Genomic DNA, 15,957 nt, shown 5'->3' on the forward strand with positions numbered 1-15,957 from the left:
TTGAAAAATGGTCTGAGCCCAGTACATCAGGAAAAGTTTCCCATGCACAATTAATTGCTATGTCTGGAGTTGCAAAAGTTAAATCCACGACTGAATTATTCCCATTATTTGTGAACCTTGTGGGGGCTCCGGTATTTAAAAGTACTAATTCTGTGTTGTCTGAAGCGGAAATTTTTTGCGTGCTTTGCTGTTATTTTTGTAAGATCCCCATGTTTGATGATGCGCATTGAAATCTCCTCCCAACTGTTGTTCGTATATCTGGTGGGCAATATATCGAGAAACATGTTAGTGTTATTTCACTGTTGTCCAATATCTGTATTCCACATATCAAAATATTGTTATTAAAATTTTTTGTAATTAAAATTTCTTCAAAACGAAATACATTTCTGACAAGGATTGCGACACCAGCATAACCATCATGGCGATCTTTACGTATAATTTTAGAGCCTTTGAAATTATATTGTTTATTTGGCTTAAACCATGTCTCTGAAATTAAGGCAATATCAATGATATTTTCATTTAAACATTTAACAAAGCTCATTTTATTAGCTACAGCCGATTGCGCATTCCATTGTAAAATCTTTATCTTATTTTTTTATTTTATTATCCATTATTTAAATTTGTTATATTTAATAAATTTATCATATATGTATGCTCTATCTAATCTTTCTAAATCGTTAAAAGAATCAAACTCTTTGAGTACACTTTTAAAAAAATTGAAAAACATATTAATAAATTCATCTGTGTTAGGATCAGAATCGGAACTGTGTAAAACATTTGGTGGCAGAGGGTTTTTTGGTCCAAACTGAAAAGGGAACATTTCTTCAGCTAAAGGAGATTGGGCTTTCCTCTTTTTAAATTGAGAAGAAGTTTCAGGTTGACTTGGTATTATTTTTTGTGTTTGTTGTGGAATACTGGATGTGGATGGTTTCGAAATATTATGTCTGACATTGTTTTGCCTTGGAAGAGGTGGAAAACTTTCGTTATTTATCGTACCCAATGCTTCAAACCTATTCGTTGTAGTAACATCAGATGTATAAGATCTTTTAAGACTGTCCTTTGCTTCCAAAAAAGTTAAATTGTTTTCTGCCATGTGTCTTTTAATTTCGTATTGTTCTTTAAATTTTGGACACTGTTTGGATATGGATTTGTGCTCAAAGTTTTTACAGTGTATACAATAACTGTCTTGCGGGTCTCTACAGTTATGATCATCGTTTTTCTCTTGTGAGCAGTTAATACATCTCGTTTTTGTACTGTTGCAATTACGAAAAATGTGTCCATGATGCAAGCACCGGAAACATTGGACAACTCTATGCACATACGGTTCTACGGAACAGGCCACGCTGTTTACAGTTGAGTCCGCGACTCTTTACCCGAGCGTCATCATTTAAAGCATACAAAATAAGTCGGAAATTTATTTCACGCAACAACAACTGACATAAAGTGGCTACTGTTCCGATTACGGGTTTTATTATAAAATTTGACGTTATCAAATATATAGAATGTCAAATGTAAGTTTTGCTTCAAAATTTTTGTGCAGAATTACAGCTGTATTTGAAGTAGCCTAATAAATTATTTTATTATTATTGATTAATCAATAAATAAACAATTTTTAAAAAAATTCAATAACATATTTTATTTTTGTTATTTTATTCACTTTGACGGAAATCTAAGCACAGTCATTTCTTTACCGTGTGAATGACGATAGCTTTGTATGTTTTAAATATTAATTGTCAAAATATAATTATTTACCTTAAAATTTCAAAGCCCAATATAAAATTAGTTGTGAAAACAACTGTTTGTGTAATATCAAGAAACTTCAAATCGCAAAAATTCGACAAAAACCGCAAAAAATTCAACTGACTGACAGCCACAAAATTAAACAAAGCAGAAACGTCAAACAAATTGTGCTTAAAATATGAAAACATACCGAATCGTCTTTTTTTGTACCTATCTCTTTTCAATGCACTGACTCTAGATGGTTCATAAAAATAACATGTGTTTTTACTTAATAACAAACGTCAGCACGTCATATCATGAGTTTCATGCGTGGAAGAGAATGATGCTAGATAAAAAGTATGTGTTTTATCTCGCCAGGTATTAATGACGCACGGGTAAAGACTCGCGGACTCAACTGTATACAGTGCTAGTCAAAAGTCCGTACCCCCCCTCGTATCTTTTGAACGGTTATACCTATAATAGTGAAATTTGGAGATAGGAAATAAACGGACGTAAGCTTCTTAACTAGTCATGACAGGTGACGTAATAGTGACAGATGACTTTACAGCGCCACTGTGACAGATAATTTTAAATGGGACCTTATGGCAAGTGACACCTCGTTTGAAAGGTATTGAAAATACCTATTCAGTCATACTAATATTGTTTAAGTTTAAGCTAATTTTGACGAATTAATGAAATAAATATAAAATTGTAGTTTCATTTAATTAATTCAAAATTCAAAATTCCGCCTATGATTACTTGTCAAAAAGGTTGACGTTGACGTAAAAACTACTAGAGAATCGAAAAACGTCAACTTTTTTGGCGTCAACAAAAAAACCATAGGCGTACATTTGAAGTTTTATTAATTAAATGCGAAGCTACAATATTATATTTATTTAATTTATTCACTAAAATCAAAATCAACTAAAACACAAAAAAATTAGTATGGCTGAGTAGGTATTTTGAATACCTTTCAAACGAGGTATCACTTGCCATAAGGTCCCATTTAAAATTATCGGTCACAGTGGCTCTGTAACGTCATCTGTCACTATTACGTCACCTGTCATAACTAGTTAAGAAGCTTACGTCAGTTAATTTCCTCCATCCAAATTTCACTATTATAGGTAAAACCGTTCAAAAGATAAGAGGGGAGGTACGGACTTTTGACTAGCACTGTATATACATATCTAGGTAAAATGTTGCCTTCATAAGTAAGTAATACCATTTGTCTAGGTACATAGGCTTTTTCTCCGTTTATATCAACTTTCCTTTTGAGTCGAGTGACTTGTGTTACTGATATATTGGATATTATATTTTCGAAAAGATATTCCTCACTGAAAGCAGTATCTACGTTTCTTATAATTGCTTTTCTTTGTAGCAGGTTATTTGGAATGTATGCTTTTAGTTGTTACTCTTTTAAATTCTCATTCTTAACTAGATAATTTGCATCTTTGGGGCTTTTAAGTTGTACTCTTACCCTATTTTTTCCTACTCGGTCAATGCTAAGAATGTTTTTAATTCCTAATTTTTTATGAAAAAGGTGACCTACCTGCATAGGGTGAATTTTTCCAATCTGCTCCGCATTTATTTTCTCAATGAATACATATACCTTATCTGTATAGAGATACCCTTTTTGTAGATTGAACAGCTTGATTTCTTTTTCTGGATCTTTGGTCTTTTCGCGTTCTTCCTCCTGGTCCATGTTTTGGGTTTCTCCTTTATCAGGGGGAGAGTTTTCACCCATTATTGTAAACTCCCACCATAAAAAAACAAAACAAAAACAATAAACACTTCACAACACTGGCACAGATTAACCCAACACAGATGCGAAAGCTATGCTATGATGCCGGTACAAAAACTGGTAACCTTGAAACTAAGTAGCACAGTTGTTGTGCCGGTATTTGCACCAATACAATTGATAACTTACAAAATAGTTCATTTGGTCTATAGTACTTACTTTTACACCTGATTTGATATTTACTATATTTACACTAAAAATTAAGACAAACAAAACTTAACAAAACATTGGTCATTTAATAAATTTATGTGTTAAACGAAAAAGGAAATCAAAATACAATAGGTAATTTGGGAATTCTAGGTATGTCCTTAACAAAACAAGAGAAAGTTAACTAACTGTTAGAAAAGTGACAATCGTTAAAGATTTATACATAAATGGTCATTTATTCTGTGTATATTGAAAAATAATAAAAAGTTGCTTGGAAGTGAACACGATATAAATATAATAGGGTAATTTGGGAATTCTAGGTAGGTACAAAACAAGAGAAAGTAAACTAGCTACAAAACAAAGTTTTGTCCTTAACAAAACAAGAGAAAGTAAACTAGGTATTAGAAAAGTGACAGTCGTTTGGTGACAGTAATTTGCGAATTCCAGGTATGGCCTTCGAGAACAAAACCAGATAAAATGTTGTTAATATAATAATTTTCAAGTTCCAGGTTATTTAATTATATAATCAAATTTAATTATATAAACAACGTTTAGTTGGTAAATAAAGAATTTTTTTCAAAAAGTGATAAGTTTTGGGCCCAAAAAAGTATAATGTGAGAGCGAATTTTTTGTATTCCTGAGAATATATTCTGGCCTTTGGGACTTCTTTCTGCAAGAGTGCCTGAGTTTTTACAATTTCGGCCAATGATTTATTAAGAAATTTGTCACATAATTTTTTAAACTGCTCTAACTCTTGTTTTGTACCGTTTTGTTTTTTACATATTTTTCTATTCAAAAGTTTTCTTTTTAAAAACCTGATTTTACATTTCAGTTTTTATTCACGTGGCAAGTTATACATAAAAGATGCTGGTGTTTGTAATGATACTGAAGGTGATAACTGGGAAACATCTTTTGTAATTCTTGTAGAAATGTGTCCATCTTTTTCCTTACTGGGGCTGATAGAAACTTGTTTAGAGGATATTACCTGTAAATTTTCCGCCGCAGGCGTTATTCTATTAGAGATATTCTATTATTATATTCTTATCTGAAAAATCATATCTTTTTATTATTGAAATTATTGATACTTACCTAATTTTTTACCTGACAATATTTGAACTTTTTTCGGCGGCTCCTCAGATGTATTCGCGCAGATATCTTTAGATTCGGTAAAAATTGAAGGGAAAGAATTGTCATAAAAGAGTTTTCGTCGTGAAGATGAGCATAAAAATTTATTTTCAAAATGCTTTTCACAAATTCTCTATCTAGTTAAATCCTCCTCTAACAAATCTTGTCTTTTAGTAGCTTTTAACCATAGCTCACTCCTATAACATGTTTTTAAATAAAAATTTAATATCTTGTTAATATCTCTTTTATTTTTTAAGATTATTTTGACTATCTTCAATAACAGGGCGTTATTCATTCTTACTAGTAACTAAAATTTACTGTTTTCAAGACAGGATTTTTTTCATACATATCAAAATATTTCTTGAAAAAATAATATTGGAACTATTTCTAACACACATAGCTTGAGTAACCATTTTATGTAAGTTTCGAGATTAATATAATTAATATGCCGCTTAATCAGTATTTAGAAAGTAAATCAATTTATTAATGACACTACATACCTTACTTCATCCTTTGGAAATCTAAAAAATGATATTTCTTGACCCGTTTTAGATGAACACCCTTCACAAATACACGTATATCCAACCAATTTTAAAAATATAACAAAACTATTTAAACACACTTGATAAATAGAAAAAATTCCCAATAATCAGCCGGTCAATTTAACACTACAATAAGCGCATGTACTGTCGAGGTTATTCAGGAACTGACAATAAGCTTAAGCCTACATACTAAGCGAGGTACTAAGCGACTACCCTTTTGGTAACTCAAAGTGGGAGGAGTTTACCAAAACTCGGTACCAGAGTTATCGCCAAGGTTTCGCATCTGTGTTGGGTTAATCTGTGACACTGGGTTTTTATTAATTTAGCCCGGTATGAAATTAGTTTATTATTAATTGTCACAAAAAACTTGTCTTAATCACTACTTAAGCGCCTGTAATTATACGTGTACTCGATATGAATGATCGTACAAGACTGTCTGGCATACTTCGAATGCAGTTAAATTCAGTTTGCTTCAATTTGTCATTGTGGTTCCAATGTCCAATGATATATTAGTTCTTCAATAAAAACAATTTTTGTTTGTGACCTTTTCAGTAGAAATGTCTGGTTTTAAAAGCTCCCAAATATTTTGTATGCGATTAAGGTCAGGAATTCAACAAAACATTAAAAAATATATAAATATGTAATATTTTCCAATATTTTATTGTTGTTTATTGTTAAATACATTATAGTTAATGTATAATATTAACATTACATAACAATATTAAATTTAAAAATAATTTTTAAATGAAATGTATTTAGTGAAATAGTTGATTTTTATAAAAATTCATAGGTGGTCATAATAATATGGCCAGGGACTGTATAATATTTATATTTAATTATTTAATTTTAAACTTAATAAAAACTATTTTTTTATTAAGGATACACCATTTTAAACTACAGAAAATAAGCTTTTTTTCTTATTTTGCAGTGTATACATACACGTAAATGTACAAGGAACGAAGTTAAAACGGGAAGCTTAAAAAAACGTAGGTATAGTCGGTTCGATAAAATTAGACACAACTGGCTGGTGATTTTAGTATGGAATTTTTTTGTTTTTGGCCAATTTTGCTAAAATTGGCAAAATTACTAACTATTTAGTAATTATTAACTATTAGTAATTCTTTTTTTGTAAATTTTACAGAATTGGCAAAATTACTTACTAAAATCACTAGGTAGCATGTTGTGTTTGAGTTTAGCGAACCGACTATAATAGCAAAAATCGGTAAGTGTAGAAAACTTTGAAAAACCATATCTTCCTTAAAATTGGTCCTAGAATCTACTATGATACCATTTTATAGATACCTAATTGATTTTTCTTTCTATTAAATGTACGTATACCTAAACACATTACATATACCTTAAACAGCGTAGCAAAAAGCTATAATACAATGTTTACAAAAAAATGTCAAAGAAATGATGCGAGTGGTGAACTTGTTTGTATATCTTGTATCTGAAGGAGATAGATATTTTCTTTTCTGCAAAGCAATACGTATACCTCATTTGAAAGAAAAATGTATGGGTTATATTTTTGGTTATGGGGGATTTTTCGTGTATTTTTGCTTCGTTTTTTGAATATATATATATATATATATATATATATATATATATATATATATATATATATATATATATCTCTGTAACAAAAAATTATTTTTAGTGTAGAAACTGATATTTGGATAGGCAATTTAACTTTGAACAACTCTTCTGTAGATGTATCTGTACGAAAAGTGCATATAATTCATCTATATTCACCCTAGTGCATAGGGACTGATTCACCTTTCTCAAAAACGCACCATTTTAAATAGAAGTTTTCCGCGGTTTCCTCATGAATTCATTGAACATATGACAATAAAATGTCTGTAACGTTGTAGTTTCTTTTCGCACTCCTTTTTTTTACATAATCATAGCCTATTAGCAACAATGGTCTTTGCTCATTTTAATTTATTTATTCCAGAAATAGTAACCTACCCGATTCCTGCAGCTGGTGTTAGAGTCATGGCATTATTCTACTCAGATTTTATTAATGATTTAATTGAAAAGATTGGAGTGCACATTCACAATATTCACCTTATAGGCCACAGTCTTGGTGCACATCTTTCTGCTTTCACAGCACGTCTTATTAATCGGGGAAAACTTTCTAGAATAACAGGTATGTATTGATATATTTAACGTATCACTTATTAAAATTATAGACCATATACAACAATTGAAGACATAAGTGGATAAAGGTCATATGTCACATTTTTTGAGAAAATTGCTTTATTAGGTTTTTGTTCTTCTAATATGTTGTTTTACCTTTTAAAATTTTAAAATAACCTATTTTTAGCTAAATAAAAATAACAGGAAGGTATTAAAGCAATATATCCCACTAGATTTTCGAATTCTAGTGGATAAAGATATTACGTCCAAGATCGCATTTGGACATAATACCTTTATCCATGTGAAATGTTTAAATATGGAGAATTTTTTATACTACTTTGAAGATATAAGAATGGACGGATAAGAGTGGACGAATTTGGCTTCTATCTCTATAAGACATATTATACATATACCTTAATGACTACATGACATTTCAGCAAGTAGATTTAAGAAAAAAAAGGACAGCACATCTGACCACAACTTAATAAAGACCAAGAAGACTGGAAAATAAAACTGTTAGTTTGAGTTTGGAAAAACTGGGAAATTTAAAGACCGAATAAAATTTATTCCCGAAGAGTATAGATGGTTTTGTGAAAACGCGATAGAGGAAAATAAAAAAAAATCCCAAAAAGAAATGAAGAACCTACTAAAAAATATATTTTTATTAATTTTACAGTTTCTATCGCAATTTTTTTTGAAAATAAAGGCCCATTTTTGAAATTTAACTCTTTTATCCACTTAACCCTAAAATGTTTTAATTATTTTTACTATGTGGATAAAGGTAATATGTCCACAAAATTTAAAATATTAGGCTTAAAATCAACGGCGGATCCAGCAACCTTGCAAGGAGGGGGCAATGAAATAAAAATTTTCTCGTCACTCGCGTACGCAGGATTCTTTTTCGGTATGGGCTGTTACTTTATTTTTCTTCATGTACCATGTCCTTTCAGAACGTTGGTTACTATCATATCTATCTTAATTTTATTCACTGCCACCCTAAATCAACCATGAAGTGCTTTTTCGTCCTGGACTGCGTTTGCCTTCTATTTTCACTTGCATAATATTTTGTAGCAACCTATATTTGAAACTTCTCATTACATGTCCAAAATACTCCACTGTTCTCTTATTGATGCCATCTATAATCTCAGTAGTCTTGCTGAGACGTTCTAGTATTATGGAGTTTCGAATCTTCTTCACCCAAGATACATTTAAAATTCTTCTATAGAACCACATTTCGAAAGCCTCAAGGCGATTTAGGTAAGTAGATCGATTTTATTCACAGTCCAAGACACGACACCATACAGTAAGACCGAGAACACGTACTTTAGAGAATGAATTCTGTTTTATGTTTCATTCCGTTATTCAGTTGTCAACAGGACACAAAACTTACTATTTATTTTCAATCGTAATTATCTCTTTCTTAAGAAAAATGCGACACCAGGTGAAGTCTCAAGGAGGGGGCAATTGAACCCATTGACCCCCCTTGGATTCTTTTAAAGTAACCTGCTTAAAGTAACTTTTTTTAAATTCAATTTAAAGTGCGAAAAAAGTACCTTCAAATACCTGTTTAAAAAAGTGTATCTATGCAAATTTATAAAATAAATAGCTAACTTGGAACAAAAGACACTAAAATGCTCATTACTCAAAAACATTATTTTGTGACATATGACCTTTATCCACTTATGTCTTCAATTATACAACTATAGATTAATATAATAATTCTATTAATTAGTTCAAGAGAATAAATAAATAAATAGGAATTATCTCAGAGTTTCTTAATAACTTTCCTATGTATCTACACTCAGCAATACAATTACAATGAGAAAATTCTCTGTAAAATACGAAGCTTTTTCAACGCATATTGGGTTCACCCATTTTACAACATTAAAATGTAAAATCCTTAAATTATCCATGTCTGTCTGTCCGTCCGTAAACACAATTCCTCTGTTATTAGAACAGATAGAATTAGAAATGAGTTGTCGAAAAAGAGCTTATAACCTGGAAATGATACTGTCACGGTCCCAAGCCAATCCTGCCAATTCCGGAAGCTTCTACCGTCGAACTGTCTGACCCTTTCTGTAGGCGAGACAAAAAGAAACTTGTTTTGTTTACAATCGGCGTTTCTAGAAGGCCATCGACAAACCTTTTTTTTATTGTTCTTTAAATAATATTTACCTTTCGATTTTTCTGGAAATCAGTAGACTAATTGTACATAACTATATAAATAGACATTTTTGGAATTAGAGTTGGAGTTGTGAATTTAAAAACGTCGGTGTAGTTTGATATGTAACGGGCGCGGTATATTTTGAATTTGTAATAATTCGATAAATTATTAGATCTACTGTAATAAATAAAGTAGATATCGTAGTTTGTAAAAGGAAGGATATAACTTCAGCGTTTTTCATTTGTTTAGATGTAAGTTATTAAAAATAAATAAAGTCAACTAAAATTAAATATTATTGCCAAAAAGAACATAAACTAGATCATAGAACAGTCAAGTCGTGTAACAATACTCTTATTCTTCTTTAAGTGCCGTCTCCCAATTGAAGTTTGGATATTATCACTATATTTACTCTATCTACCGCTACTTAAAGAGTTATATACAACTGCATTTAAACCAGTCCCTTAAATTCTTTCTACCAGGACATTCTCCTTCTTCCTATACTCCTTCCAACGCTTATCTTTCCCTGTATGATCAGTGTTAGCAGTTCATATCGCTGTCCCCTCATTACGTGTCCCAGTATTTTAACTTTCTTATTTTTACTGCGTTTGTATCTTCGAGTTCTTTGCCCATTTCGCAATACTTCCGTGTTAGTTATCTTCTGTGTCCATACTATTCTAAGCATCCCTCTGTAACACCACATTTCAAAGGGCTATAAAAATGATACTATGTATAAAGGTGGGACATTTCACCTCAGGCTTCCGGTTCAAGAGTTGCAACCGGAGTATTATTGAACGATCCTTAGTAAGACGAGAACAGATATGTACTTCCGGTTTTATATGACTTTCCGTTAAAAAGTAACCGGTAGTGAAAGACATTATATTCACAGGAATAGTACATGTACTATTTGTGTGAAAATACATCACTTATAAATATTGGAAAGTCGACCTCAAATATTTATAAAATTTAAGTTGATGTCAATTCCGTTTAAAAAGTTACTACCGGAAGTTTGGCAAAGATAACCCAACATTAGTGAAATTGTATATTAGTTGACGCAAAGTTATACGAAGGGTTAAAAAAATATCGAATATCACGTTGGATGAAATCCTAGGACTTACGAAGTCCAGAAGCTTGTTTGGTATATAGTATGGTATAACTAGACCCAAACCCAGACATCCAAAGTGAAAGTTATCCTTCCACACTATGGTCCACATATTGTTCAGCAAAAAATTACACCATTTTGAGCGTCGGGTTTGGGGTTCAGGTGGGGGAGAAGTCTGCAAATTAGTGGTTTTTTACGTTATTCGTCAATATTTCTAAAAATTTGCGGTTTATTGTGAACAATGTTCTATCCAAAAATGTTCAACGTTGAATTTTAAACAAAAAAGGTCCTACGCATAATCCTTCTAAAATGAACGGTTTAGAAGTTATGGAGGTATTAGTGTAGGAAACAGAGGTTGAACCTTGCAAAATGGACACAAGTCTGGTTTTATTTTTTTTCTGGCATATCAAGGGGTGCTTATTATAAGACTAACTTTTTCTGAAAAAATTTCGCCCCGGAACCCTCCTTTTCACCCCTTTAAAGGGGGTAATTTGTGGTTTTTGCGGAACGTAGCCCTTCCTGTACCTTTTATAAACAATTTCTTTTATAGAAATATGAAGAGGACTATATTTTCTACGATTTATTTCCAACAGCATCTCTCTAACATCCGCCGTTTAGCAAGGGTGGCGCCCCAAAGTTGACAAGTTTTTAAAAAAGATGTTTTTAAAAAAAATATATATTTTTCCCTAACTGTAACGGAAATTAAAAAGAAATTCTGCGGAAATTATTCACAAATTAATAATTGATTTTTTGGTATAGGTTTCACTGAAGGGTAATTGCCCTTTTTTTAATTACAGGGTGTTACATTTTAAAAAACCCCTTTTTATACCATCTGAACCGTTTATGCTAGAGTAATAAGACTTTCAGCGATTACCCATGTACTGGTGTTATTTACAAATTTGTATAACGCACCCCATTATTCCCCGAAACCACCTCAAAAAAAAAGAAGAATTAATAAATAAAGTGATTTTCTTGGAATCCTTCACACTCAATGCCCTTCATTAATATGCTTCATATATCATTTTGTGCACGTTATTATTACCCATGCATGGACACTAAAAGCGATTTCCTAGTGCAACCCCTGTAGCCAAAAAAAAAAAAAAAAATGGTGGGTTGAAATTTTCTTTTGTTTTTTGCTTTTTGATCTATATGGGCATATGCTTCATCAATAGTGCTTTTCGTAAATATATATGGTTATTGCAACATCCCTGCGGAAACCAACCCTATCCTTGAAAATATACTGCAGAAACTACCCCTATACCTTGGCGAGCATGTTTTTACGATTTTCTCATTACCTGTTCATTTTTTTTAAACAAAACTTATACAAGGTTAAAGACCACTATTTACTCTAAAAATTAGGTCCCATTCATTTTTTTTCGTATAAGCAACCGTTACGGCACAGTGGCGCCGTAAACCTCATATATGCTTTGGCGGGCTCCAGTTTTGTTTTTTTTTTTCGTCATCTGTTCGTTTTATTGATAAAGTACTTATGTAAAATAAAACAACACAGTGTAACCTATAAATCATGACCTATGCACATTTTACATTCTTTGCTCCCCAAAGCCACAGTGGTGGCCCAAAATAAATTTTTTCATATTTTCGCCACCTACACGCATTTTATTGCGTTAATGCTACCTTAATAGCACAATATTCACCCCTAAGTGGTCGCTAAGCAGTGACGGATCCAGGGAGGGGTGATGGGGGCGATCACTCCCACCCCTCTCAAACCAAGTGATATTATATTTGAAGATTATAAAAATATTCATTTATTTTTATAGAAATACTTATATTGTATTAATATTATTTTTATAAGAATGACTTTTTATGCTCTAGCGACAGTGGCGGATCCAGCATCGTTAAGAGGGGGGTGCCAATTGGTTAAATTTCTATAAAAATAAATGAATATTTTTATAATCTTTGAATATAAAATCACTTGATTTGAGAGGGGGGAGGTGATCACCCCCATCACCCCTCCCTGGATCTGCCACTGCTTAGCGACCACCTAAGGGTAAATATTGTGCTATTAAGGTAGCATTAATGAAATAAAATGCGTATAGGTGGCGAAAATATGCAAAAATTTAATTTGGGCCACCATTGTGGCTTTGGGGAGCAAAGAATGTAAAATGTGCATAAGTCATAATTTGTAGTTTACACTGTGTTGTTTTATTTTACATAAGTACTTTATCAATAAAACGAACAGATGACGAAAAAAAAACAAAAACTGGAGCCCGCCAAAGCATATATGAGGTTTACGGCGCCACTGTGCCGTAACGGTTGCTTATACGAAAAAAATGAATGGGACATAATTTTTAGAGTAAATAGTGGTCTTTAACCTTGTATAAGTTTTGTTTAAAAAGAATACATAGGTAATGAGAAAATCGTAAAAACATGCTCGCCAAGGGATAGGGGTAGTTTCTGCAGTATATTTTCAAGGATAGGGGTGGTTTCCGCAGAGATGTTGCAATAACCATATATATTTTTGAAAAGCACTATTGATGAAGCATATGCTCATATGAATCAAAAAGCAAAAAACAAAAAAAAATTTCAACCCACCATTTTATTTATTTTTTTTTTGCTACAGGGGTTGCTCTAGGAAATCGCTTTTGGTGTCCATGAGTGGGTAATAATAACGTGCACAAAACGATATATGAAGCATATTAATAAAGGGCATTGTGTGTGAAGGATTCCAAGAAAATCAATTTATTTATTAATCCTTCTTTTTTTTGGGTGGTTCCGGGGAAAAAATGGGGGTGCATTATACAAATTTGTAAATAGCACCAGTAAATGGGTAATTGCTGAAAGTCTTTTTACTCTAGCATAAACGGTTCAGATGGTATAAAAAGAGGTTTTTTAAAATGTAACACCCTGTAATTAAAAAAAGGGCAATTACCCTTAAGTGAAACCTACACCAAAAAATCAGTCAATTATTTGTGAATAATTACCGCAGGATTTCTTCTTAATTACCGTTACAGTTAGGGAAAAATATATATTTTTTTAAAACATCTTTTTTAAAAACTTGTCAACTTTAGGGCGCCACCCCCGCTAAACAGTGGATGACAGAGAGATGCTGTCGGAAATAAATCGTAGAAAATATAGTCCTGTTCATATTTCTATAAAAGAAATTTTTTGTAAAAGGTACAGGAAAGGCTACGTTCCGCAAAAACCACAAATTACCCCCTTTAAAGGGGTGAAAAGGGAGGTTCCGGGGCGAAATTTTTTCAGAAAAAGTTAGTCTTATAATAAGCACCCCTTGATAAACCAGAAAAAAAATAAAACCGGACTTGTGTCCATTTTGCAAGGTTCAACCTTTGTTTCCTACACTATATATAATTAATCCAAAAAAAGGCCTAACAAAATAACAAAATATCAGTTTTCCTCGAACACCAAATTGTTCTATATAGTTCACATATTGTTCAGTAAAAAGTTACACCATTTTGAGCGTCGGGTTTGGGAGGAGGGAAGGGGAGAAAACGGTAAATTAGTAGTTTTTTACGTTTTTCGGCAATGTTTCTAAACCTAAGCGATTTAGCATGAACAATATTCTGTACAAAAATGTTTTACATTAAATTTGAAACGAAAATTTACTGTTAGAAAGATATTTATGCGACATTGTCCATAGAAAGCTCAGAGTGGGTTTCTCCGTACCAGAGATTTATATGGCCTAGGCATGTAGGAGCCTTTTGAAGGTGGTGAGGTTGACGTTCCTACAAGGGCTTATCAGTAACATACCACCGGCCATTGAAATAGCAAATTTTATTTAGAAAACACAATCTTGTTAAAAAAATTAGTTTCCTCAGTAATAATATTATAATTTCCCCAATAAATATAAAAAATATGGAAAACCTCCACTTTGCCCCCTCCGTAACTCCGGAACCGTTAATTTTAGAACAATTATGCATAGGACATTTTTCATTTCAAATGTAATCTAGAACATTGTTGTGTAGAATATTGTTCACTAAACCGCATAGTTTTAGAAATATTGACGAAAAACTTAAAAACTACTAATTTACCGACTGACTGAAAGAATAATCTGAGAATGGAAGGACACTTACAATATTTTAAAATTAATAGTATCAACATTGTACGCAACCGTATATAGTCCAGAAAGCGACTGCGCATCCGCTAGGAAAAATAATTTAATTCGGATTTTTTGCACAATCTTACTCAAAAAGGACCCCTTTTTTACAAATTTGCATGTTGCCAGGACCAAAAGTTGGTCAAAAATTTTTTAAACGTTTTTTTTTTGTTTTTTTCCTAAAATTATTTTTTTTGCATGGAACAATTTTTTTTGGGTTTTTTGGATCATTCCAAACCGAAAATGTCTTTAGTGACTTTTCTCTAAAGTTGACAGTTTTTGACATATAAGCGATTAAAAATTGAAAAATTGCGAAATCGGCCATTTTTAACCCTTAAAAACTATGTGAAAAACTGAAAATTTGAATGTTGCCAAGGTAGGTAGATATTCTTTAAACATCGATTGATGAAATCCCGAAGAGTTTTTTGCAATATAATATCAAAAACCCCTTTGTTTTTTAATTGCCAATCAAGCGTGCGCGACACTATTTTCCACTGTTGCATGTGTATACAGTATGGTGCAAATGAAAGGAATAAATTCGTTATTTCGTAAACCGGCGACTTTAAGGAAAAAACCCGAAACAGTTCGATTTTTATTTTTAAGTTATGATATTGTGGCATATATAGTATACTTACTAGTGACGTCATCCATCTGGGCATGATGACGTAATCGATGATTTTTTTAAATGAGAATACGGGTCGTGTGCTGGCTCATTTGAAAGGTTCTTTAATTTTCTATTCAGTAATATAAACATGTACATAATTATTTATACAGGGTGTCCAAAAAATTTTTATTAAATTAAATCATTTGGCAAATTGACAAAAAAATTAAATTATTGGACACCCTGTATAAATAATTATGTAAATGATTATATTACTGAATAGAGAATTGAAGAACCTTTCAAATGAGCTAGCATACGACCCCTATTCTTATTTAAAAAAAATCATCGATTACGTCATCACGCCCAGATGGATGACGTCACTAGTATACCATATATGCCACAATATCATAACTTAAAAATAAAAATCGACATGTTTCGGGATTTTTCCTTAAAGTCGCCGGTTTACGAAATAACGAATTTATCCCTTTCATTTGCACCATACTGCATACACATGCAACCGTGGAAAATAGTGTGGCGCACGCTTGATT

At 31.9% G+C, this 15,957-nt stretch overlaps 1 protein-coding gene across 2 annotated transcripts in view; it reads left to right on the plus strand.

Annotated features, from left to right (window-relative positions):
* Window positions 1–15,957, plus strand: part of LOC126884057 (lipase member I-like) — a 70,713-nt gene that overhangs the window by 42,701 nt on the left and 12,055 nt on the right. For both annotated transcript variants that reach the window (XM_050649844.1, XM_050649845.1), the window contains exon 4: window positions 7,286–7,480. In XM_050649844.1, coding sequence (XP_050505801.1) covers window positions 7,286–7,480 — 195 coding nt within the window. The remainder of the gene's footprint in view (window positions 1–7,285; window positions 7,481–15,957) is intronic.

The sequence above is a fragment of the Diabrotica virgifera genome, chromosome 4 (genome assembly GCF_917563875.1).
Source record: "Diabrotica virgifera virgifera chromosome 4, PGI_DIABVI_V3a".
NCBI lineage: Eukaryota > Metazoa > Arthropoda > Insecta > Coleoptera > Chrysomelidae > Diabrotica > Diabrotica virgifera.